Source organism: Notothenia rossii (assembly GCF_949606895.1).
Source record: "Notothenia rossii genome assembly, chromosome: 1".
NCBI lineage: Eukaryota > Metazoa > Chordata > Actinopteri > Perciformes > Nototheniidae > Notothenia > Notothenia rossii.
Window position 1 is genome coordinate 86,693,474 of NC_136912.1, and position 27,565 is coordinate 86,721,038.

Sequence of the window (27,565 nt, forward strand, 5' to 3'; positions counted from 1 at the left end):
AATTGCTCCTGTGGGGATTGTCCACAGTATTGAGTATGTAAGTAGCTTTGGATAAAAGCGTCTAACATGTAATGTAAACATTTTTTTAAATCTACAGTCACAGGCTGTCTTCACCACTTTGAACTCTATATTGGCTATGTTTCAGAATGTTTGACAACCCAAGATTTCCCGTTTAGCCGCTATCCTGACAATAAAAAATGGCTAATGTTGGTGTTGAACATGTGGTCTCAAAGAAAACTACGCTTCTATTAGCCAAGAGGTTGCATAGTGTTTGAAGTGTGTTGTTGTAAAGAATAATAAAGTATCACTCCATTGATCTCCTCTCCACAGGGAGATCAGAGCACCCGGCTGAGCGTTGCCAGGCTGGCAGGAAGTCAGTGGTCAAGGACAACTGACAACTTACAGTAGATACTGAATCTGGGCTTGATCCCAGCTTGACCACTTGAAAGGCTGCAGTCGCCACCCTGCATCCTCTGGGAATGTGTTCCCGTAGAGCAAGGGTTGTCGATGGAGCAGGTGTAGCTGTGTGATTACTGTCCCGAGCCCAGGCTGAGGGGCCTCTGACAAACTAGGATTGATGAGCTCTGCAGAAGAGGGAGCAGCTATTTCTGTCCGTCTGAACACATGCAGCACCCTGCGTATGGCTGCTTATAGACGCCTTTGTGTATCTGAGAGATGGGAGAGTGAAAACAACACTTGATGTAGACTGCACTCTGTAAACACTCCATATGTAATCCATTACAGAAGCGCATCTATTATTACTGAGCACGCTGAAAGCTGCTATCAATACTGGATTACTCAAATAACTGAGAGTCGCTTGCCAGTATATTATACTGTTCCATGTTATTATTTATTCACAAAGAGCTAGGATCAGTTTAATGGTGTGAACATCAATCCTACAGGCGTATGTGACATAAGACATGAAAGATGCAAGAAAAAAAACCTATATAATATGGAAAATATAGTTTGTTTTTATATATAAAAACAAACTATATTTTTGTTACACACATGTATTTGTTTTTATATATAAAGACAAACTATTTCAGATTTAGAATCCTCAATATGTTGAGTTTCACCTCTTTTTCACCTGGCATTAAATGTTTGCTTCGCCTCGCCAAGCAAGCTCACACACACACACACACACACACACACACACACACACACACACACACACACACACACACACACACACACACACACACACACACACACACACACACACACACACACACACACACACACACACACACACACACACACACACACACACACACACACACACACACACACACACACACACACACACACACACACACACACACACACACACACACACACACACACACACACACACACACACACACACACACACACACACACAAAAAGCATGACACTTGCAATTAGTTACTGCGCCAGAAGCCTGAGACAGCAGAAAGCAGCCGATGCGCTCCCAGTGAGTTCCTCAGAGCGTCACACTGGATCAGCCCGGAGAGGGGGGGTAAACTGCCCGCAATTCAATACAAGCCAATACAGCGGGCTTGTGCGGTGAGACTTACGCATAAATTGAGGATCTATTGTTACAGGAGCGACACTTGTGGCGTCTCCATTCGTCCTAAATAAATTGCATTATCTGCGCTGTCAGAGTGGCGAGAAAATAATCCATCCCGGCTTATCATCACAAACACATTCTATCCACCTTTGATTTTTCCCCCTCTTCTTTTCAATGTCTCTTCACTCTCATATTCAGGGCTTTGTGAAAGGAGAATATTGAATCAACCGTATTCCACTTTTTAAAAATTATCTAGTCATATTGTATACGTGCACAAGGCAGACCGTAACAATTACTGTCGGTGGTGTTTCATGAATTATTCATATTCCGCCTTACATGATTACAGCATACAACATGTATTGTTACTCTTCAAGTCATGCCACAGCGCCTAATGAACAAACACACTCTTGATTAGTATGCATCAAATGAAGTCTGGGATGTGCACACAGATCAAGGCTGAGTTCCTATTTCCAGTACAATCAGACATGTAGATGTGTACTCCACATTTTTATAATGGTGAAAAAAATGGTGCAAGAAAAACAAATGGATATGTTCCTGACCTTGAAGTGCACTTTGCCCATCAGTTTGTGTTTTGCATGCCCTGCAAGGCCAGTGAGATGATCAAGTGGGAGATGAGGGGCGCATATAAGAGAGGGATGCAAATGAATGCGGACTAACATTGGGTTCGAGAGTCACAAAAAACAAAAATAATCCTGAAAAATAGACATAAAAACCTTCATTAGTTACTCTCCAGACACTTTCCAGATATCAAACTAAAAAGTAAAACTGTAGAGTGATCACAGCCAGAAGGTGGGTACATCTTTTTGTCATCTGCTATCTCACAACAGCAAACTGAAGCCAACCAGATAGACTGCATCTGTTTATCTGCAGCTTCTACTTGATGAAGTGCCGTGTCAAAATGCCCTAGGATCAACTGTGGGGACTGTAGCTTTATGACATCATATACAAGCTACATCAGGCTGCTGAAAAACAATCAGCACAGCGTTCATTATATAGGTTTAAATCCAAATGTGTTAAGATTGTTACTTGTTTCCTGTTTGTAAAGTGCCCTTGGGTGACATGAAAGTCCCTCATCTTATAATTATTAACATTATCACTGGGGGAAAAACGTACAGCACAAGGGAAAAAGTCCCCAAAGATTTTTAAACTGCAAATGTAATTGCAATATATTCCAATTTCAACTCTGACTGTCTGACTGGTTTGGTTCAATCTCAATAGGACGGTGCAGGAATGAAGCAGTACTGTACATGCACAGAATAGTAAGTATCGGTCATTATCATTCAGAAAAAGACCACGCATCACTATGGCAAAAATCTGACCAGACCTTCAATAACCCCACAAATATAAATGACACCAACGAAGGTGCATCATCCGGTTTGGCAACACATCTGTGCCGCTGTGTATTTGTGTTTTGTAAGTCTGCAGCTCAAAGAACACAACACTAGTTCCCTATTAGGAAAATCTGTTTTGCACACTTCTCCCTATTTTGGTGAGTCATTGTCATCATGCCCCACTGTGATTGGCACAGCTGCTTGAAGAGGGATAAGACCACGAAAAAACATGACTAACAGAGAAGACAATGATTAATCACCCAATCCTCCTATTTATATTCTACCTTTCTTGCACATATTATTATCATGCACAAATACAAACAACAAAAACAAGTATATTTTAACACAACTTTCCTGACCTTGAACACATGACCTTACACGTTGTTCAGCTTGTTGCCATTACACAAGAGCCCCAAGTCAGAAAGAAATAAGCCAGCCACACACACACACACACACACACACACACACACACACACACACACACACACACACACACACACACACACACACACACACACACACACACACACACACACACACACACACACACACACACACACACACACACACACACACACACACACACACACACACACACACACACACACACACACACACACACACACACACACACACACACACACACACACACACACAGTGGATCTCAGACTCCTTTTTCCTGCATGTTTGTATTCCACTGTGTTTTCTATCAAGAAGTAGTTCTGACAGCAGAGCAGAGCTATTAAGAGACGCAAGCTGTTGAGGAGGGTTTTTGCCTGGAGACCAGTTTTCAGCTCAACAAAGAAGAACTACTTTACATGACCTCACAGTGCCCCTGCCAGCAGAAACTATGAAAAGAAGCTTGCAAATCATTGAAGCAACTATAACAAATACACGCTTTAATCTTTAGAACTCGCAAATTCTATAATTTACACCTTCATATCCACACATCCCACCACCCTAAAAAAAAAAGAACATGCTCTGCTTTTTTCCAGGTCTTTGAATCCTCCCCGCAGGGACATATCTGCTGGTGTGTCTGACATGCCCTACATGAGGAGACCCCCTCAACCCCTACACCCGCTGTGGGCTGGCGGCTGCATGATGCGTTGTGACTGACGCCAGGAGCCAAAGACCCCTGACTCCGCCTTCAGTGAGGGGGAGTAGACTCAGTCAGGCAATGTGGCAGCTCCAAACCCCAGCTGGGCGCACTCATCTCGCTGCCACTCCTCGGTAGCTAGAAAATACCTCAATTTAAAATCACAGAATTCACTGTTAACCTTGATGGCAGGCGGCTACGTTTTTCCGACGGGCGTGTGCATGAATGTGTGACCGGCTGTGTCTGACTGCAATTGGAGAATAAAAATGCAGAAAAATTGCATTTCAGGGACGTTGACGTTTAAATCTTGTCGGGTGAACAGGCATAAAAGCAGTTTCACATTATAATAAGTATATATCCAGATCCTTCTCGTTCAGAGGCAGAGAGAATCTGATCTGAAAGCAACATGGCTGTGTATTTCTAGCTTCCATTCTTTGACCTCTAAGAGGACCGATTTGTTTGATACAGACAGAGAAGTGAAATGTCCTTTCCATAACAGGAAACAGATTCTTGACGTCTCATCTGATAGCGCCTGAATGCTCCATTGTAACGGTTACCCACACAAACACAAGCAGGTAAGTCTCTCCCGCTCTGCAAAGCCACACAATGACTCCACACAGAGGATTATATTCCTTCTGACAATCTCCTGCCAAGCTCTCTGTCTCCATCCATCCCTCCCATCATTTCCCAATTGGTGGCACACAGGGGTGATGTTGTTCATGTCTTTATGAAACTCTTTGCACCCTCAGGGGTCCTAAGGCTGTGACTGACAATAAAACTCAGATAGGAATTCATTGTGGAAGAAGTAAGAAGAACAAAAACCTTCCTCAGTGAATCCCTGTCTGTGTTTTAATGGGGTGACATATGGCTCTGCCCAGGACTTCTCTTATCTGGTTTACAGAGGCGGCTAAATGAAAATGACTACAATAAAATCAGAGGAGATGAGGACGCCTGAATGCTCCAACAAGCAGTAGATGGTTATATTTGCTGTTTGGCTGAATGTTATACTGTGTAGTTATATTCCTCATTGAGCCTGTGGGTTTGAATGTGTCTTCTCTTAAAGCCAAGGGGAGTAAACATTCACTATGCTGGCAGGTTTGGAAAAATCTACGATTATTGTAAACTTCCAATCCAAAAATGCAATATTATGGAAAGTAACACGTTAGAGACCAGAAATCCTCTCGGAACAATGCTTTGTTTATGTGAGCATAAGGCACTGTCCTATCTAAACAAAGACATGATTATTACAAAGCATATGTTGTGCAGAGGGAAACAGAAATGAAAGCTAGCGTTCACAGTTACTGTGTTGCTGAAGTCAACATGGTACAGTATGATCAGCCCCCAAGCTTATCTCTAGAGGGCTGGGATTAGGGCTGCTCGATTATGGCAAAAATCATAATCTCGATTATTTGGGTCAATAATTGATATCACGATTCTTAAAAACGATTATCCATTTACTTTGAAAACATCAATTTATTGGAGAAACATAATTTGAACATTATGTTTTTAACAGTTGATTACCCTGAACTTTAAGTATAATTCAACTGAAAAACCAATTTATTCGTTTTATTTCGATTACGTTGTTTTCGTAATCGTTGCAAGCCATAATCGTAATTGCGATTAAAATACGATTAATTGAGCAGCCCTAGCTGGGATGTTAAAAAATATTCATAAAAACTACAATAAAACTTGTTTTGCAGTTCTGCTGTGGATCTGCCAGCAGTGACAGTCAAGAGAGTCATTCGTCTGCCATAATGGCAGCTCTGGGTCATACATACAGAAAATAAAATACAGCTGTCTGTGATGGGGCTCCTATAGAGGCTGAATAATCACCAGGTTGTGTTGTGGCACCAAAGATAATAAACCATTTTTATCATGCCATAAAAATACCTGTTTGAGTCACCTCTTCTGTTTTTTTCAGGCTCACTGCAGAATATTAAACACAAATGTTGATGGTGCATTAGCTTTACAAACATAGCAGTTTGTTTCATTGACTTTGAATATATAAATCAACATTTTCTATTCCCCAGAATGTCAGTGAACACTGATATTTTACTGCCGCGTTTGGCCTGCTAAAGAGACATTTCCTTACTGAATTATTTAGTCACTATCTTTAACTTTAACAGCTAAAAAACCAACAGCACTTTGCAAAGCGGCAAATATTTGCCTTTCATATCGCAGCTTGCTGTGATGTTCAGCGACCTTTTCAGACACAGCACTTGACTTGGTCCATGGAGAGACTGAGTATCGTATACTGCTGTGCTCACACACGTCTGTACACAACTTCTTGAATGCTGAAAACTGCTGTGAGAACAAATTAAATACGCCAACTTCGACATTAGTGTACAACTTCTTAAAACACATTTACACTTCCTACAGATGAATAACTTGTGTGTAACTCTTTATCTCATCCATATTCTTTAACTCTCTTCACAATCTGGATCGTCCCTCCTGTCCATGAAGGTTTTTTCACCCTGGGCTTAATATTAGCAAAGTTGCATTGAATATTCAAAACAATCTTTTGCCTCAAAATGATTGCCTATGTTGTTGCCATGTTAGTTTAGCTTTAAGCTTCTAGCCCAGCAAGATTAGCCTCAGTTCAAGAGAGAGAGAAGTGATGATAAAATATTCCATCTCTTCTCTGCCTGTTAGCGCTACTGATCATTCTGCACATGGGAAGGCTGTATGTATCATGTGGTCTGGTCTACAGTCACTTCCGCCTGCGACAGTTCTTTGATGCCAGCCCTGTTGCCCCAGGGTTAAACAACACACTTCATTTTTAGGGAACTTATCCATTATCCACAATATGAGATTAGCATCAACCAGAGTACAATATTTATCAAGGACCAAGGCTTCCTTCTTTTAGAGGCTAATCCGGAGGTATTGGTTCTGCCCAGGGAGAAACAGAAAACACAACAATTCAAGCTTTAGCAACATTGTCATCCAAGCTGGTACCGATAACGTGAATATTGAGGTGTGTGAGGTCACAAAGGTTAGACCATCTAGCACATTTAGTTTCTCCAGTATAATTGGTTTCAAACTTGATATCCCTAACCTGTGAGATCATGATGTTTTGTGTTTTCCTGTGTTTAACTGGCCTTCTTTCTTGAGAAGGGACCACTTCTTTACCCAGGAATTTAGACAGGTGATTAGAAGAGTTTGACGAAATTAACATAAAGCAAATTCATTGGATTTTTTCGGGTGCCTTTCATTATGAACAATCACTGAATCTCTTCTCACCACAGTGTACTTAAGCTCATCTTCAACACTTAGATTGCTTCCCTTGGTTGACAGGATACAAAGAGCCTGTGCTCAGTCAGCATGAGTATCGCCATTTCATCCCTCACCACGATGAAGCCCAGTGTCCCTTAAGGCTCTTCTTTAACAAATCCCATTCATTTAATATGCAGCAGCCAATAGCACAGGATTATATTCAGCAGGAGTTTGATATGGAAAAATGAAGGCATTACACCATGAAAAGAAACTTGGAGACGAGAAGCAGATAGTAGGCTGACAGATTAGGTGGAGGATTTAAGGGAGGCGAGGCTTTTCTAAAAGGTAGTGACAAGGATCCTGCTGAGGCTGAGGATCGTACAGGGGACGGATACAGTTAGATGGCAATTGACTGCTCTGTGTTGTATCACGTTGGAGTTCAAAAGGCTATCAAAACATTATGCCAGCGAGAGTCATAACAATGACCAGAGATGTAATAAAATACATTAAGTCAGGGAGACAGGGAGCAAAGGAGAGCGGGGGAAAAAAAAAAAAAAGCCAGGAAGGGCGAGACAGAGCAAAGAAGGATGGAGAAAATAAAGGATGGGATACACTTGGAGGGAGAGGCAGAAAAATCAATAGACTTCTATATGCAGCATGAGAATGTCTTGCTGCTCCAGACAGCCTATCCAAGGACTCCAACAGCCAACAGACAAACTGAACATCTATCCAGAGACCCATGCTGATAATATGCCAACCCAGCCTGTCCCTGTCTCCATTTATCTCCTTCTTTCCCCCCTCCATCCCTGACTACACACACAGACACTTGAGGATGCTGGCTGTTCTCCTCCAAATGTAACACTATAATTTGGGTGAGCGCTGGCTGCTGTGTTATTGATGTTGCCAGAGGTCTGATCTATCTGGAACCCGGGACAAGGCTTTAGTCAAGATGCCTATAACTCAGAGACATCCTGTTCCCTGTTTGCCAGAGTCTCAAACGGGCGCTGGTCATTAAAAGGCCGGACAGACGTACCGTATCCGCGGCTGGGTACCAGTGCTCTGAGGCATTCGGCGTATTTCCACTCCTGTTGGGATTCTCTGCAGTTAAAGCTGCTATTGTACTGTAACTTGTTTGTGCTATTCAAACTTGTATAAAAACTGTCTTTAGGATTATACAATATGGACATTACGATATGAGTAATTCAAAAATAAACAAAAGGAAATGTGTTTACTTTCTGACAGCGTTCACAGTGAAGAATTAAGACATATACTCTGTGTCTTTGTGTGTGTGTATGATGGTGAAGCATGCGGGGTGGATTATCGAGGTTTACTCCTGAGCAAGTTTGGCTTGCTGCTGCTTTTTCACATACATTTAGTTATGTGTGTGTTCGTGCATACATCCAACCATCTGTGTGGGTTTAGCTGGAGGCCAGAGCGATGTGGAATCGGAAAGCTGGACGTGCTGTTATACACCGGTGTCTTATCACTCTGATATATGGCCAAATAGGACACATAGGGGCTGAGACTGGCCTGATAACAAACAATGAATGAATATTGGATGAAGTGTAAAGAAAGGGAGGAGGAAAGGACGGAAGGAAGGAAGGAAGGAAGGCAGGAAGGAAGGGAAATTGAGGAGGAACAACGTGCTCCCTGGAGGCCCATGCTGTGTAGAGTTGTGTGTGATCATTGATTAAAGAGGTTTATGTACTCCCTAGTAGAGGACACGCTCACCCCTCTCTCTTTCTCCCCCATTTTTCTTCCCCAGAGCTATCTATCCTTCTGCCCTTTCCCTCCTCTCTCTCCATCTCTCCACTGTAATGGGGAGAGAACAATTGTTGTAATTTCCCCTGCACTATAACTGACAACTACAAAAGGTCATTCAGAGGGAGGAGTCTTCTTGTAGTCGCTCAGTCACAAAATACTGATAAACATTCTGTTTTCTTTTCATTTCCTTCTGCAGTAAATATATTACAATTCAGCAAGTGTCACTGGGCTCCAACTACATAAACCAAATGATTTATTTCTGAAAGAAATCTGAATAATTCTCGATCTTTACGATATTAGTGTCACAGTCGTGCTCCACAGTAAGCATTGTTTACTTTTGATCAGTTAGTGGCTGTCATTTATACCAAAACCACAGTTTTATGAGAAGATGCCCCTCCTGGTTTTAATGAATGGAAGAAGGCAACATTTCTACCAAAAATGGGGCACTTTTGGTAGAAATGACAAATCAATGGAGTTAACCAAGTGGTGATTCTTCCCAGGAGAAGATCTTTGACAAAAATGTGAAAGCAAGGTAACAGAAAAGGAGTACAGATTTTAAAAAAGTAATTGTGAGTAGTTTTTACAGTGAACATATCAAGCTAACTTCTGTTCAACATATTGCAAATTGTTCATCCCTTTGACAGAAGCACATTCCTGTCTGAATGTTTAAGGTGCTGACTCATTACTAGGGGAACAAAAGGCTTCATCTAAGTGCAGCGAGTGGATCCCTACTGGCTCTGACCACTCCATGTATTGTCTCATAAATAAAAGTTTTACAAATGCCCTTTGCTGTGCAGGATGACGAATGATCCGAGTCAGAAGTTTGTAAATGGATTTTCAAAAAACCTGAAAATACCAGATGCACTGAGCCGAAAATGAAAGAATGACATTAGTTTGGCCGAAACATAAAAGAAATATCGCAGTAATTGAAGACTGATACATAAAACATAAGCAAACACATTTTGTTCGTTGATATTACAAACATAGCGTTTGTTATGTCCATTTACTCTGTGTTTTTCTGCCACAGCAGCAGGTCCATTAACTACCAAAAGAAATCAATGCGAGCACACTCAATCAAACAGCACAGACACTGCTTATACTGTGAACAACAAGTTTGGAGTGCGAGAAGTTGAACCGACCGTGGAAAAAAACAACAGAGTGAACACGGACAGACTTTAATAATGAGAAAGGAGAGGAGACGGCAGTCAATTACAAGTCCCATCTTGTAGTTTGTGTCTACATTGATTTGACGGGGACTAGGACCTCCGCCTCTCCCCAGTTCACCTAATTGCACTCGCTCTGACCCGCTAATTACTTCACTGGACCCAGTTGGTCTCACGTCAGTGGACTGCCTCTCTGTCTCGAGCCGTCTCTCTAAAACCAACGTGGGAGGATGAGAGAAGAGAAAACAAGCCCGGATTAAGAATGCATGATGCGTGGGAGAGAGAGGGGAAATGTAGAATGAAACAACAAGAGACAGCTCACGGTACAAATAAGAGAGGTGTGTATATTTCAGGTGGTTTGCAGAGGCTGTGAACTCAGGTGGAGGATTATTATTGAACACACTGATGTTACTGAACTGTATGTCCCCTCAGAACAGAGAGGATGTGAGGGATGATCCTTGCTCTCGCTGAGCTGCATACATAATTAAATAAATCGCTACTGATTAGATAATCACTCATAATCACGAGGATAATGGTGACAGTCAAGTACATTGATCAGGAACACTGGGGAAGCTCACTTACCTGATGGGACGAGTCCGAAGGCCCAGTTGGGTATGAGCATGCCGAAAGGGTGGTTTGTTTCTTTGTTGTCTTTCGTAGTTTTATGGTCCTCTGACTTTGGGGTTTTGAAAGGTGTCCACCGACTTCCAACCACGAAGGACTCAGACACGGCAGACCTGGATTCCATTTGTGTGGCGCCAACGTTAGAGTCAGATGCAAAAGTGGTCAACTGAACAACGCCCGTAGTCGTTTGAGATTCGTCGCCGGTTACGGGAGTCGCTGAGAGGTTGGGTGTTGTTTTCTCCCGGTCTTCCTGAACCCATGAGATGGAAATAGACGGCTCCTCGGTGGTGGCGCTCTCTGAGGAGTTTTCTGTGGTGGTTGCTGTGGTGGTAGGATCCGTCCTCTGCGTGTCTCTGGTTGTCAGAAGCTCCACTGTGGTCACTTCAGAGGTTGTCAGCACCTCCATACGAGCTTCAGGTGTAGATGTCACCACTTCCTTTCCGCTGGTTTCTTCGCTGTTCTTTGTAGACAAAGGAGTGAAACCTGGATTTGAACTGCTTTCCCCTCTTCGGGAAGGAGCAGAGGAGAGGTGGTCGGTGGGCCTGTGGACGTAGAGGATCTCTCCCCTGGCCTCTGCTGTGTCTGAAGGTGTGGTGGTGGGCTGTGGCACCAGCTGCCAGTGGGAGAGAGTAGTGTGTTCTGCCACAGTCGCAGCCTCAGTCTGGCTGAGTGAAGTCGTGTTGGCTTTCAATCCAAACCCATCAGGAAAGTTGCTCCCCTCACCGCTCCCCTCCATCTCCTTGTCCTCCCCTGATGCCACTCTGGCAGCGTTCACATCTTCTCCATCCTGGTCCTTCCCCTGACCAGAATAGTTTTCAGGGATGTCCCGTCGAAGGGAGGTGGGCAGGGTCATCACCTCGACTGGCCCACTTTTTGCTTCCATAGGCTCCCAGGAGGGGCGTTTACTCAAAAACGGCGCCTTTCCAGGAGGACCTAGTTTAGAGGCACGCATGGATTTGATAGCCCACCGAAAGTGGTTGCTGGGGTCTGAAGAGAAAGCAGGCCCACCTCTGGGACCCTGAGGCCCGGATACCATGACATGTTCAGTGGGTGGCGATCTCTCGTTGGGACCTGTGGCAGTGAATCCTAAAGGGAACAAAGATAGAGAATAGATTAATTAAAACAATTCCATTACGGGGGTGGAGAGCACGGGGGTGGGTTTAATTTTATGGATGTGAAATTGGCAATTACAACTAAAGCCTGGCTTACATGAGCCCCATATTACACTTACAGGGGGATCAGTTTCCAAATAATCAGGTGGGAGCATTGTCTGGTGATGAGTTTCTGTCATGTGAGGACTATGTCACTGATTTGTTTTTAAACTTATTTTCTATTTTTTTAGACTTTGTAGAAACTGTGTAGAAACTTGGACCACATCCATTGGGTTTGAGTCCCATCTGTTCATAGAGTTTACCGTGAAACAGACAAATAAAGTACTACAGAAAATGAAATGTTTCTCTTTACAACAGCATGTATTCTTGACTAAATAGGCAACAACTACAGTTGACGTTTGTCAAAACACAAGACATCATTGAGTGTTATTTATAGTCATCAACAACTGCTCCTTACTACAGGGGCTGAACCTGATCCAGTCCAACATCTAATTCCTACAATATTTCCTGTAAAATATGTCAATGGCTTCTGTTATTAACCTTAAATGATCAAATTAAGAACACATTATACCAGATCAAACTAAATTGATAATAAACCCAAACAATTAAACATTCTTGCAGAAACCTTACTACATGGGGAAACTCTATTCTCCAAATTGTCTTTTATATATTAATACAACACATTAACCAATAGCAATGTTCTCTAACAATGTGCTTTTTGAAGTATGTCGAAGATATACTGTACATATGCAAATAGAGTTAAACCAAATAAATGTTTATTTTCCTTTTATCCTTCCATTTTTGAAAGGTTCAAGACGGACTGCACTTTTCGGTGGACTGAAAGCAGCCATTATAATTCACTGTAAAGTAGATCTTTTAGGCTTCTTTCCTCACCAGTAGAGCGGATCAGTGCGGCTACAAAAGTTCCTGGAGCTTGTAGAGAAAGACGGGAGCCATCCCTCAAACACACTTGTGCACGCACACACACACTGACACAAACGCATCAAAAGCTTGGAAGGATGTATTCAAAGTAATTTCACACTTCTCTTCTCTGTCCCTGTTTTCTTATTCCCTGTGGATTCTTTTACCCCCAACCGTCTCCTGCAGGAACACATTTGCCTGTGGTGAGAGAAGCCAAGTGGAAAAACGCAGGAGCACTGGCAACACGATAAGCAAATGACTTTCTCCAAAACAAGCTCCATCTAGACATGTTTATTTAGATGAAGTGGCCCACTGTACCTTATCAGCTTACGGCTATAAACCAGACACTGTCTACACACCATCAATAATTCATTCAGTCTGCATGTGTGACTCACGGTTGGTTTTTTTCGGGCCATAGTGCGGTCATGTCACCGAGAGGCCCGGCTAGTGTTGCTAACATCATCATCACCGTCGTTTGGCTGTCCTCAGTTCAGTTAATATGTCGGAAAAGTACAGCAATACTGAAGGGCGTGATACACAACCCAGCACAAAAAATTATCATGAGAGGGAGAACATACACAAATATGTCCATGCATGAAATATTAAAAATGTGCGTCAATTATTCAAGAGGTCCGCTGTTGCCTCATGCCCAAGCGAGGCTTACGAGTCTGAGGTTCATTTCCATAAGAGACGTGTGGAGAGGCGTAATTGTTCTATTAATAATCCAAATAGCTAATTACATACTTTTACTACACACACTGCTGAAAGTAAGGATAATTAAACACATTCATTTGGTTTGATCATTCATGTAATGAGCCATGTTATAAATAAAATGAAACAATTAGGCAACGGTTTGGATGGTTCGAGCACAGTTAAAGTTCAGCTCTGATTCTGTTAATCTGTTGGTGGAAAAGCTACAGCTTTAACCGAAATGCAGCAAAACAAACTTATGATAAACCCTGTTCAGATGGTAATTTTGAGCTTCCGCTTTGAGCGGTTCTGCTATGTTGATTCCACTTTACTGGAGTAAACAGGCTGAGAAAAATCCCTCGGGTCAGGCAGACATGATATTAAATTGAGAGGATTGAGGCTGACAATGAGAGAGACACACAGAGAGAGCTGCCACCAATGGCACCTCATCCGAACTGCACTTACTGTATGGCATCCAATAAAAGAAACACTGGGCTGAAGACATTGCATGGCCATGGGAATAATGTCAGGAGCATCTACACTGAGTGTCAGTGCACAGAACCCCCTGTCTTCTCTCACATGAATGCAGTCTCTGCTATTGAAGAAACTGGTTTCATGACAGAAAGTCGACCCTTAAGAGCTCATTCAAATGCTATATGCGCTCTTCGGAGGCAGATCACTCCACTAGGAGCTCTACAAAATAAAACTTAATTGAATAAAATGTTCTAAATGTTTTGATTTGCAGGGAAGATGATTTAAGTCATCGCTCTACATGCAGAGCCCTTTTCAAAGTAATTTGATTCAACACTTAAATTCTAATCTCTCTTGGACGGGCTTGTCTGCAGTGCGAAGCTTTGCACCCCCCTCAATCAAAAGAGGCAACATGGCACCATCAGATACTGAGGAGTGTTGAGATCCAAGGGATAGCCCGAGGCGTGCAATAACCAAGTTTATTCAGCTCACTGATGCTGCTTCAAGAAGAGACATCAGTTGGGTAGCTTTCCATCATGGCAACATTAAAGACAGAAAGACTTATCCTCGCCCACCCTTTCCTCCATCTTCCCCCCCTCTCCCCTCTTCCTCTTCCCCCTCCTGTGATGCTCGTCCTTGCTGTAGTGATCATTACCGCCTACCTTCAGAGAGCCGGGGCCTAATTGGCAGAGACAAAGATGGAGGTGAGAGGGATCGGCGGTGCAGCCCAACCTCCACGTTAATTGGATACGCCTGTGAATAATGCATGTGGAATAAAACTAGGATTTTCCTTTATACCATGGAGGTTAGCGTTGGATTTCAAGTAGCACAGCAGCATTTATATTAATAAAGCCTGCAATTGGTAGTTGAGAAGAGCCTATCACCTTTATTACATCATTTTGTGGGAGATACTTGTTTTAATCCTCCCCTAGATGTTTTATTCATTTAAAGAAAAGCTTCCTTCTTTCAATGTGTTGGTAAACTTTATTTGGCTTCTGTTTGCTACATTTCTCCACTTTCATGCCTAGGATTAGTTTGTCTGTGTTAAGGGCTCCAAAGCGTGACCATTTTGGTGAAGTGCAACAAAAAACCGTTGTTAGATGCACCATTGTGAGTCAAATGTAGGATGTCTGTTATTGTTTGTGTATATGTGCGATATTATCCTTTTTTTTCTCCACCTGCATTCTGCGTACATCCACCTCTACTCTGCAGCTGATTGGATCTGGGCCCTGTGCTCCTCCTCAATGCAAAGAACCGCTTGACCAATTTCTGTGGCTCAGATATGAAAAAAATGGCCAACATTATGCATTGCTTTCATCGCAAGGAGTGCAATCCAAGGCATGGCTGGGATACATTTCGGAGCATCACCATTCCAAAATGAAATGTTAGAAAGCACTATGTCTAAAAAAAAAGTAAGTCCTTGAGCCATTCCTCTAATCTTTAGTCGAACTTTACCCCTGCAGTTACACATTTAAAGAAGTGATCTTGGGTTTGGTGCAAGGCTGGATTCAAGAAGACATGAGAGGTGACCTGGTGAGCTTTTCCTTCTTTGGGTGTGTTGCACTGCACTATTCCTGAGGCTGATTCACTCCACTATAGATGTTTCATAGGGGCTTTCAGGTTCTTCTGCCCACACACATGGAGCCAAAACACAAACAATGAACCCCTTCACTTGTGAGGCGTTCTCCTAGTCCCCAGAGCTTTTCTCTCTTTATGTCTGAACACAGACTTCTTAAACTTCCATCCATGTCTATTAACATTGCTTTGTTTAATACATTCTCCACACCTAATACCAATGAATTCTTAAGTAAATAAATAAGCTGTAATTTGTGATGCACGTCTGCTATTCTGAATATACATTACATATGTGAGCAAACCTTTTATTGCAAATTACATGAATTCAAGTTTAGCATGCCCTCGCTATGACAACCTGTACTATAAACAAAGCACTCGATAAACATGAGAATAAGTGAAGAGCGGTCTCCACTCCAACAATTTGAATTGCATGTGGTATGATGTGGTATGCCTCTTTTGTTTGTTTGCAATTACTGTTTGATTAAATCTACAGCGGTACTTCAAATTGCCCTGCGGAGGAATACATTATAGCATACTCCAGGGAAAAGAAGAGAGGGTGGAATAGAGAGTATGATACTGTTTAAAAACCACAACACAAACAGATCCTACATTCACCATCGACGTATTAATGCACCAGGCTTCTAATTGATATAAAACAGCTTCAATTTACCCTCATTTATAATTCAATTTCATACTCAGTTATGAGTTCAAAAGGTTGAAAGGTGAAACAACAAACACACACAGATAAAATCCATTTGTCATACCGTTACTACTGCTGGATGGAGAGCTGTTAGAAGACGTGCTGGAGGCTTTTTCTCCGGGCTGGGTAGTGGTGTCATCGTTTTGGACTGCAGGCACTAATCGAACCAGTGGCATCACCTCTTTCTCCTGCTCAGACAGACCTTCCTCTGGAGCCTGTAGTCCACTGGTGGGAGTCCTGGAGGATAAACTCCTGTGCTCCAGAATAGCATTGTCCATGCTGCCCTTGTTTCCACTTGGTCTCGGTATACTCAGGTTGCTACTGGATGCTTCCCCCTGTGTCTGGTTCTCCCCTTCTTTTACTTTAAGCACTGAAAGTCTCTTTTCCTCCACCTCTTTACCTGCTGTCAAATACCTAAAGGGCTTTACCAGAGTGTTCATAAACTCAGCCAACACACTGTTACTAGTCTGTGACTGGGGAGTGGAAGAAGCTATGGAGGATGACGTCGGGGTGTCAGATGAACCATAATAGCCACCATCTTCTTCTTCATGAGCAGACCCCCCATGGTTCTCCTGGTCTGGAAGGCTCATGGCGCTGCTGCTCTTTGGGGCTTCAGACTCTTCCTGGCTCGCCTGTTTTTCATCCCAAACCTCCTCCGGTCTTAAATGGATGATTACGTGCTCTTCAGAGATCTCAGAGGAGTCGTTGTGCCCAGCAATGGAGCTGACTCCTGCGCTGTCCAAGTCAACCAGGCCAGTCCAGGTGGAGGTTTTGGATAAAGAAGCACTACGCTGGGCTTCAGTGACTGGAGAAATGGGCTCTGCTGCTGGGTCGGGTCCCTGGTACAAAGCCTGCGCCTCCACAGCCTGGACCCCCTCTGTGTGGTGGGCTGCAACACACAACAGTGACAGTTATTCACCTGATGTACTCCATCTGCTCATCTTTACCTCTCACCTCCCTGGCATTGCTTCTCAAACACTATTCAATTCAGAGCATGCTGCACGACGCTCGGCTGATAAAGTTGTACCACATGTGGCTCTGATTTTTCCTCCATAAAATCCAAACATTTTCAAATGAACAAACATGCATATATTGTGTTCAAAAGATTCTATCGACAATATTATTTGCATGAACCATATTGATGCTATTAAGCAAAACATATTAGCATTTTTATCTACTTTCAGCCTTCTGAAAGACAATTAGTTTTAAATATTAATGTAAATGTGCATAAAACTTTGGTGCAATGTCGAGGTTCATCTATCAACATTTTGTTTGGACAAATGCACTGTGGCTTCCGCTCTCATGCTGTTATTGTATTTAAAATGATTGGGTTATGTAGATGTTTTTGTTCAGTGAAACTGCCATACGCTGAATTTGTGAGAGATGGAATTGCCACCTTTATTTTCCTGTCTGGGAAAATACAAATGTCAAATATTACTCTGCTTCAATAAATAGAAGCCAGAAAAGCTAAATCAAGCAAAATCACAGGCGTGGTCATCTTCAAAATGCCAGGAAGCCACATACTGATGCTTGGGCAGTTCAATGGGTTGGAGACCACATTGGAGATACTTGACAGCCCGTTTGCTCTCATACAGATGCTAACAGATGCTCTATTTGTCAGCTGAACTAACTCCTATACTAACCCATCTGTTTCTTCAACAGAGCCAAATCTGTAGTACTAATCAAATCAAATCAAGTTTTATTTATATAGCACATTTATAAACGATTTTTGGTCGAGCCAAAGTGCTGTACATATAATAAAAATAGCCTACAGTAGAGACACTTTACAGCTAATACAATAAGCACAGATTGTTCAGAATGTCAATATGAGAAAAAACGACACCCTCTGTCCTTAGACCCTCACGTCGTACAAGGAAAAACCTCCAGAGAAACCCACAGTTTAAAGGGAACAAATGGGAGAAACCTCAGGGAGAGCAACAGAGGAGGGATCCCTCTCCCAGGACGGACAGACGTGCAATAGATGCCGTGTGTAAATTGAAGAGATAATACATTTTACAGCGTAGGTAGTCCAAATGTTAGGAAATGCATGTGTCTATAATAAGAAGATGAATCTACGAAGATGTCAACTACAATCCTGTGGGAGCCTTCAGGGAGGCAGCATGACGAGACCCAGGCAGGAGCGCAGAGACAGGTTTAGCCACGACCCGAAGTCCACGACTTAACTAAGAGCGCAGACTCTGCTCAGGAAGGGAGGGGTCAGGTTGGTGCTAAAATAGTCTTTCAGGACTTTCTCCCCAGGAGAAACCATCAGTGTCCAGGGCCAACCAGAGTGACCTCAATATGTCATGTGACACTACGAAACTTTTTCTAAAACCAACCAAGGTTTGTTTTTTGCCTACATTAACTAATCGCAAACATTCTACGTCAACGCAAAAGTCTGCCGCCCCGGAGGAACGATGTCACTGTGGAAGAATGCTGTAAATACACAACAACAGTGAACAGAATGTGCTGTGAAGTCGATCCAAGGAGAGGATGAAACTAACTTAGTTCAGTCTCAGTTGGCACATAATAAAACACAAGGTCAGGCACAGAGTCACTGCAAACCCCTGTTGGACTCGTTCACATTCCTGCACTTGCTATCTATCTCTTCCTCTTTGTCCTCTTTCTGTTGTTTCCCCCCTCTGTCAGGCTTCACTAAACTCAACATACAGTACAAGCCTTCAAATCCATCAGGGGGGCTCCAAATGTCAGACAATCTCTTTGCAAGTACTTCATGTGTGACACAAACATGTCGCACTAATTAAAAACCAGAATGGAAAGCAGGTCCCCAGACCCCTCTGTCGTTGCCATGGCAATTACCACAATGATGGTGCATCATCAATTTTATCAACACAGATTGCAGCGTTACCTCGGTAGCAGTAGGCGTCGTACAGAGCTGTGGTGTCGGGGAAGCCAGTGCGGTCGGGCTTGTTGTAGACGGTCCGCACACCGGGCTCGTCTCCGCCGCAGTTCTTCCGCGGGACGTTGATGGGGTAGCGGGCGCTGCCGTCAGCGAGCCAGCCAGGGTCACACTGGTCCAGGCCGGCCTGCCAGGAGAGGTACAGCTGCCCCACGGTGGCCAGCTGGGCTCCCAGGGAGTGGCAGTGGGTGGAGGCTGTGGCCAGACTCAACTTCTCCGTCACAGTGGAGTGGAAGACTTCACCTAGGAGGAGAAGAAGGAGAAGAGAGAAATGTGTTAGTGTGAGGCTGGAGGCATTTCAGCCCTCAGACTAACATCCAGTTTTAGTTTTGTGGTTTGTTTGGTTGTAAAACACTATGTAACAACATTCGAGTCTCTAGCTTTTTATATTATGTGTGTGCGCATGTTTCAAAGTGTCTGCTTTTAGTTTAAAGGAAGTGAGTTCCATCCGTTTACTTTTCCCCGTTATACAACTTTTCCAATGTAATAAGAGTTGGGAACTTGATGTGGTGAGATAAAAATTGCATTTGCTCACCATAAGAATGCACTATTGTTCGGGTCAAAATAATTTAAAGAGAGTTATTTGAATTCAAAGCAGTTGCAAAGAAGCATCTAAGAGAAAGGCAAGTAGCAGAAGAAAGGAGAAGCTTAAGGGAAGGGTGGGGTTTGATGTGGATAAATGCAAAAATAAGGCCAGACAGAGAGAACTCAAGAGGACCACGATGTCTGTGCAGCACAAATTAAATTATATGATCAGAAGATCCACTGGCAGCTTGTGTTGAAAAAAATATGAGCTGGAGGAGTGGAAAGGGGGAATGAGGAGCGGAGAACTGATGAAGCTCAACTTGAGGATCCAGGAGATGTTGAACTGAGATGGGGAGGTAAAGGGTGAAGAAGCGAACAACTTGAAAGAAGAAAGAGGCAGAAGCATATTATCTGAGAAGAGATGTTTGAGGAGGAAGGCTAGAAGATGACGGAGATATTTATTGGAAGGAGAAATTGCTAATTTATACTCGGTCAACGGCCAGTCATGCATTTGGTTTACATCTATTTAAATGTTATCCCCACATATTTTATCCTAATTAGACATTTGTTTAAAATTGTCATATTTAACGTATTCATTTGTTTGTTATGGCGGATAATTTCGTTACAGTTATTTGTGTGCATACTGTATTACCAAAACAATTTTTTACTACATTAAAAGTCATTTCCTACAGAAACCCAAACCATGCCGAAATATAATTGGATGTAGAGATATGTAAAGTCTGCTGTAAATGGTGTGTAGAAGAAAACAGAGCTTTTAAATTAAACTTCTAGTGATTTCTTTTCACAGAATAAGAGAGAAAACACCTGCTATGTATCATCTCGTAATTTGAGTTTGATTAAAGACAATTACGCGCTGATCGTTTCAATCAGGTTGTTTATCTCACTGAATTAAATTGTGAACTGCTGGATACAAAGTCAACAGGGGGGCATGCAATCTTCTTTGCTCAACATCTCAGTCACATACAGAAAATTCATATCTAAAAATGTACATCTTGTACCTCTTGTACCTTATGCTTAATAACAGTCCTGCTTTTACCACTTCATAACACATGACCCAGATAGACTGGTCCCTGCAGTGTGAGTTATTGGAGTTACAAAATAACCTGCTGTACTTATGATTGTTCTTTTAAATATTGCAAATATGACAAATCATGTATTTCAGCCCCTCCACTGTTTTTATAAAAAAATATATATATCTGAAGAGGAGCGAAAGCCAACCAGAAACTTCAGTTGCCCAATAGAATAACCCTAATGGATACATAGCGGAGTGAATGGGACAATACATGGAAAACACAGTCCTTATGTGGACAGTGATTACATGAAATATACATTGTCATCCTCCTTAACCAAAAGCGGGTTTCAATACATAAAAAATCAAAATAGTTTAGATTTTGAACCTTAATAGATCTGGGGCCGTATTCACAAAGCATTTTATCTTACCGCTAGGAGTGCTCCTAACTCGTGCTAAAACATTTTACGTAGGAGTTTTTTCTTAAAAGTTATTCACAAAGCCGCTGAGACCTACTCATACTAAGGATAAATCACTAAGAGTGACGCGCCGTTGCTATGGATTACGTCGATTCTCGTGCATGAGTTTAGAAGCGGTCAGTACGGTGATTGGTTGTTCAGAGCAGGCGGTCTCGGTGAAACTCATCCGCAACATCCCAAGAACGAGCCCACTAAATCACCGAAAAACAAGGAAATAGCCTAGGCTACAAATGTATTCCTATCAAATAGTTATGGACAGTGCAGTTAGCAGAATACACGCCTGATGACAATTTTGTGCAGACCACGATAATGACGTTGTATATGCACGTTAAAGAGAGAGAGCAAACAATAAAAATACGTAAATTGCATTAAATCAAGGAGGCAATTAAAAGCACCCTACAAACTATTATCCAATGAGCATATTTCCAGCACTTAAACACTTTCAATAACAGCCCATACCGCCGTTCAAGTCCCCCTATCATGATGAATGAAAACAATCTGCGTGTTGATGGAATGTACTTTCTTTCTATTGACGAACACGTCCTCATCTTTTGAGGGCGCAATTATTTTTATGTGCGTCCCGTCAATAGCACCGACCACATCGGGCATACCTGCAATTGCCATGAAGTTGGCTTTGATCCTGTGTAGTTGTTGTTGTCCAAAGGAAACCGGATAAACTGTTGGATGATATGTGGTCTAGAGAGCGCGTTGATGGTTTGGTTTATGGCACGGCTGACTGATGGTTGCGATATTCCTAAATCGTCGGCATTGCAAAGTTGCATTTTCCCTGTTGCTAAATATCGTAGTGTTGCCAAACATTTTATTTCCGGACTAATCGGGTTATTCCTGTTAGTCGGGGATGTTATTGCATCCCGCACTAATTCCACAACGAGTTTGATACCCTCACAATTTAGCCTATCTCTTGATCGATTCACAGTCTTCCATTGTCTCCAAAACATTTCGTCTCGCAGCCATTTTCAGATTCTTTGTGAATAGGTCTTACTGAGTTAGGAGTCCTCTCGAGGACTTTTAAGCTCTCCTAAACTTAGGTGCTACTTTTAGGCCTAACATACTTTGTGAATTGCTCTTAGTGAATAAAATGAGGAATACTTAAATTAAGGCTGACACGCCCATTATGTTTAGGAGTTTCTCCTAAATTCGCCAGTTAGGAGCTACTTTTAGCCCTAAGATCCTTTGTGAATACGGCCCCTGATTTTCATAATGGCTGTGCTCACCACGGATTTATATAGAGAACTGGATACAGCGTTTGAGGAGGGGGGCCAACAGACTTAGGCTAAAGCTACATGTGAAAGGTAAACCAGTTGGTGATCCATGATGTAGGAGACGTGGAAATGAAGGACCAGCATTTTTCCTGATGTAAGAAAATATGCCACCCCTTTACCAGTTAGCATACGAGCTATCCTTTGCGTCTTACTTTAAAACAACTGCCTTTCGTGCTGCAAAAGTAAAGTTTAAAGGTCACCTATTATGCAAAATCCACTTTTTCATGTCTTTTATACATAAACATGTGTCCCCTCTGTGTAAAGAGATTCTGAAAGTTTCAGGCAAAAAGATTCGCTCACTTTTTGTCCTGATCCATTTATATAAAAACCTGCCACTTTGTGATGTCATAATGATCTTTTGGCTTGTATAAACATTAGCCAATCACCAACCAAGGTAACACCCCCCCCCCCCTCCCCCCCCCCTATCACCTGAATCTCCTCCTAGAGCACCATTGTGTTCTTTTTAACCAAATATCTCTCAGAGTAGCGTGGGGAGTGGCTCCTTATTTTCATCTAAAGTAACAGACACAGAATCAGCCCTTTTGAAACAGGGCTGAAACAGAGGGGATTATGGGATGGTGCAATGCATGATCTGTTTGGTATTTTGAGCAAAACTTCATTGACAGGTTTTTTATATATCTGAGACCTATAATATATGCCTAAAAATAGTACAATAGAGAACCTTTAAGGATAACACAACTGACACACTCGTTGCATGTTTTGCCTAAATAAGGTTGTAACATAACATCTGGATTCAGTGTTGTCTACCTCTGTCTTACACAAACTCTTCTCTCCCGCTGCCCTTTCTCTTCTCTGTGCTAACACAGTTGTGAGTCCTGGTCGCAGCGCTCTCTGCTTTGTGCACTCATGCATGACTAAACCCACATTTATGGATGAAGCTCCTGACCCCTACCGTGAAGCTGCTTAGCAAAGCAGTAGACATCAAACAGCTCATTGGGTGACCTATCACCGTAGTTACGGACTCCAGGTGAGTCCTCGCGATCGCCATAGCAACCGGGCCGTGGCGACTGGATGGGATACCTGCAGCGAAATCCAAGTGAGGGGGACAGAGAGAGAGAGACAGAATAATTCAGCTTGGCAAAGAAAGAGCAGCCACACACAAACTTGTCTCCCCGGGGACAAGTCTGTGTTCACACGCATACACACATAATACAAATAAAAACTGAACGGCACTTTCATCATCTCCTGCTCTAAATGCAATGGGTTTAAGTATATCTTCCTCACAGATTACCACAATATTTTACCCCTAAGAAAGAAAAGGAAAAATATAAATATCCTCCTGAAACTGGATGTAATGCCAGAGTGAGTTATACAGTAACATTCATTGCTTGTCACAACAACCGCAGGATAACAATTGGAAAGCAATTCAATAAATACAGTATCCTGCTTCCTTTAATTATTCTGCCTGCAGTGTGGGTTTCACAGGGAAATTACCCTACCATTTTATTTAAAATCGTTTTTGGAATGTGTTTAATACTCTGGCAATTTCAGAATTCCAGTAACGCTACAGATAGAGAGAGAGGGAAAGGTAGGTAGAAGCTGGAAGTCAAGGAGAGGTTAAATTAATCCACCTTCAGTGGCTTGTGGGGCTGAGAAAACAGCGATCTATATTCAGGCTCCAACTGAGCAATTATTCCACAAGAACATTGATTCCAGCAGCACTAGGGCACAGGGAAAGAGGCTGATTAAAAGATTACACCGGGCATACAGGGACTTATGAAGTATAAGGAACAGATATATACACAGATGCACAAACACACACACATCAAATAAGACACACATGCCTGCACATAACTATAAAGCGACCTGTTTTCAGTAAAACAAGAGAACTAAGTCTTGTAGTTTCTCTGGCTTGGTGGCTGATGAAGCGATGCCTGATGTCTGTATTTTCTCCACCGTATTAATTGGACACTTCCCTTTTGGCTCATGTGCAGTCAGAGCCTCCTGGATTTGGACCAATTAGATAACTCCCGAGTGAAAACAACAGGAGCGTAGGACGGAACGAGAGGAAGAAAGAAGGAGGCTGTGCCGCAGGAAGGTTGTGAAAAAAGTGTCAGGAAGACAACAGTCAATCTGCTTGGCGACTGGAGCAACAGAAATTAAAATGTAGAAGTGGAGAGCAGCTCTGACTGATGATGGTGAGGGACTTTATGGACACTGGCAGGCTGAGGCACACGCAGACGCCTGACTGACAGCTCAGAGGGGGCAGATGTAGTTAACTGCATTTACAGTGTGCAAACAAGCAATTAGAGCCAATTATTTTGCACAGCTTTGTGTTTATAGAAAAAGATCAAAATGGCATGCATGCTTTGTTCTCTGTTTTGAGACATATCTTGAGCAGCAGAGTGCATTTAGTTTTGTTACAATGTTTGATCATGTGGCGAATTATCCAAAATATAAGGCTGAAATGGAGATTTTAAAATAGCAGCCTGGTCGAGTAAACAAGAGCTGTCAGCAAACCTTGTTACTTTGAGCCTAAGATGGCTAATTGCTATGTAGAGCAGGGTATTCAGATGCAGCTGCATTGTAAGTAATTATCAGGGACTATAGACGTTGTGTTCTGCCCACGGATTGCATCATTTGTTGTTAGCACTAAAGAAAGAAAGGAGTCATTTCACAGCATTTTGAAATTGTAGAGGCCAACATTTCTTCCGGACTTAAAATTGTTTTCAATGACGGCAGTAGAGAGACACTGATCTGCATTGCAGATGTAACCATAGTGACAGTAAAGTTTGTCCTCTCAGTTATTACAACAAAATGAAGCTTTTAGACCTGACACTGTAGAGGAATGCAAAGTCAGTAGCCTATATATATTTCCAGTTTTTAATACTTTTTTCAAATTGTTCTCATTTTCTTATAACTTAATATTTCATCATTGCGTTTAAGAAGAAAAATGCGAACCTTTATTCATCCCCAGTTGTTCACTCAGATGTTATTACACTAAGTACAGTACACACACACACACTCAATACAGAACCTATACACAGTAGGTTTAAAAACATTGTTGTGTGGCGAGGCGACCCCTCGTTTCCAAGCTTCTCAAGGTTCCCTACAGACTGAGCCACTGCACCACCAATAATTAAGCACTATATATACTAAAGCAAATTCCTTGTACGTGTCAACTAACGTGGCAAATAAATCTGTTTCTGATTCTGAACTCACCGCACAGTCTGGTCAGACAGCCAGCCTGCATCACAGTTGTCGTATCCATCAGCAAAGGTAGCCTGCAGCTGTCCTGGTGTTGCGATGACTGCTGAGTTCTCCACACACACTCTCTTGGCGTCAGCAAAGGACAGGGCGTAGCGGTCATGAGGGGCCCGGTAGTGAAATACAACACCTGTAACAAAGAGATATACCATGTGATAACCAGTAGGGAGGATGCTCCAGAAAAGTATTTGCGAGAATTTATGACCTGCAACCTCTGGGTACCCCGTAATATTTATTAACTACAACCTTGAAGCACGCTCACATGGAGCCTTCCAGACATACACATCATGCACTGATAATGTTCCCTCTGTGTAGGAGGAAAAGAAGCATTCAAGGTTCAGCAACCTGTGTACGGGAGTCTCATTTGCATCTGACAGTCGGTCGGCTTATCACTAGAGAAAAGAGATGTTGCCCATGGATACAGCGTGTGACAAACAGTGTTGATGTTTATTTTTCTGCTTCAACAGCACACACACAATGTCACCCTTTCTGCCAGCAAAGACAGCCACCACAATCATGATGGAAAGACAAAGAAGGCAAGGATAGAAACAGAGAAACGCTGCATTCAATGAGATGCATATAGTGGATTCATCCCATATTAAACCACAGAGACAATATACAAAGGTGAGAGGGAGACAGGAATACAAATAAGTGAGGGGGAAAATTGGAAGGGAAAAGAAAATCAACTGGGAACAAAGTGAGATACGATTCCTTTAGCTGTGAAAGGGTCATATATTCCACTTAAATGGGAAGGGAATAGCTTTAGAAGTGTCCATCTAACGTTCCCTCACCTCCCACCTTTGCCTGTCATTCACACAGTGCTGTTCCCCCGAGGAACATCCAGTGACTTGAAAGCCAGAGGCCGTCTGGCTGCTAACACAGATCCTTTATCTTCGCTGGCTTTGTACGGGAGAGTGACAGAGATTCCTGCGAGATGGAGGCCTGCATGGCAATTTGAGCATTAGCACTCCAGGCTTTGGCCGTAGAAAAGCAAGCAGGCCCATGTGTGTTTGTGTCACACACAGCCGGAGACAGTTTCCTCAATGCCAAAAGTCTATCTAGCCATTGTGTCATCTTGGTCTTATTCTTCTCTTCACAAAAATGTGGAGCACACTGTAAATCCTGTGTTTTTTCCTCGGTTTCTTTTCTCATTTTCCATCCTTTCTCCTTGGAGGCTGTGTCCAAACCGAGATGCTAACTCGCTGGCTAATACGTACACAAGAGATGGACAAATTGGTTTGCTGTCGGCTTGGAAAACCCCAGACCTATTCCACATGAGGGTTGAATGCCCAATACTTCATGCCTCTATTTTTACCCTCTGCATTTTTACACATCCCCAGAGTCTCCAGAGAACAGGAAGGCACCACTTGTGGGTTGGCCCTGTGCTTTATGACTGCATGTTGCTCCATATTATAGCACCGTTGAGCAGGTGTCCCTCGGTAATATTATTTAGAACACTACACTGAATTATACAGCGCAGCAATTACTTTGTTTGAATTCAAAATGTAATTCGAATAATTCTCACGTTTTGTGTGTGAAAGTTGCTAATTATTAACTTTAATGATACTATAGTATTTCTCCATTTTTCAAAAGCACATGAACCTGTTTTTGGACAGATTTGTATTAACGTTGTCAAAACTCTGATAATGCGGCAGTGAGGACATCTGCTTTCAACTATTATGATGCATAACTTCCTAAAACATGGTCTAACATTAAAGAGAGGGCAGACTTAAAATCGGTTCATATTTAAATCTGCATACACAGAGTATGATACGATTTTGTTTAAGTTGTGGTACTAATTACAGGTTTCTCTAATGTATTAACAACAGTATGAATAGTCACACATGGTTAGGGATCTACACATGTGTAT

General features: G+C 42.5%; 1 protein-coding gene across 4 annotated transcripts in view; it reads right to left on the reverse strand.

Moving 5' to 3' along the window:
* Positions 1 to 27,565, reverse strand: part of ncanb (neurocan b) — a 148,640-nt gene that overhangs the window by 68,270 nt on the left and 52,805 nt on the right. For all 4 annotated transcript variants that reach the window (XM_079679761.1, XM_079679763.1, XM_079679762.1 and 1 more), the window contains 5 exons: positions 25,651 to 25,825; positions 23,381 to 23,508; positions 19,100 to 19,393; positions 16,295 to 17,119; positions 10,720 to 11,847 (listed from right to left, as the gene is read on the reverse strand). In XM_079679761.1, coding sequence (XP_079535887.1) covers positions 10,720 to 11,847; positions 16,295 to 17,119; positions 19,100 to 19,393; positions 23,381 to 23,508; positions 25,651 to 25,825 — 2,550 coding nt within the window. The remainder of the gene's footprint in view (positions 1 to 10,719; positions 11,848 to 16,294; positions 17,120 to 19,099; positions 19,394 to 23,380; positions 23,509 to 25,650; positions 25,826 to 27,565) is intronic.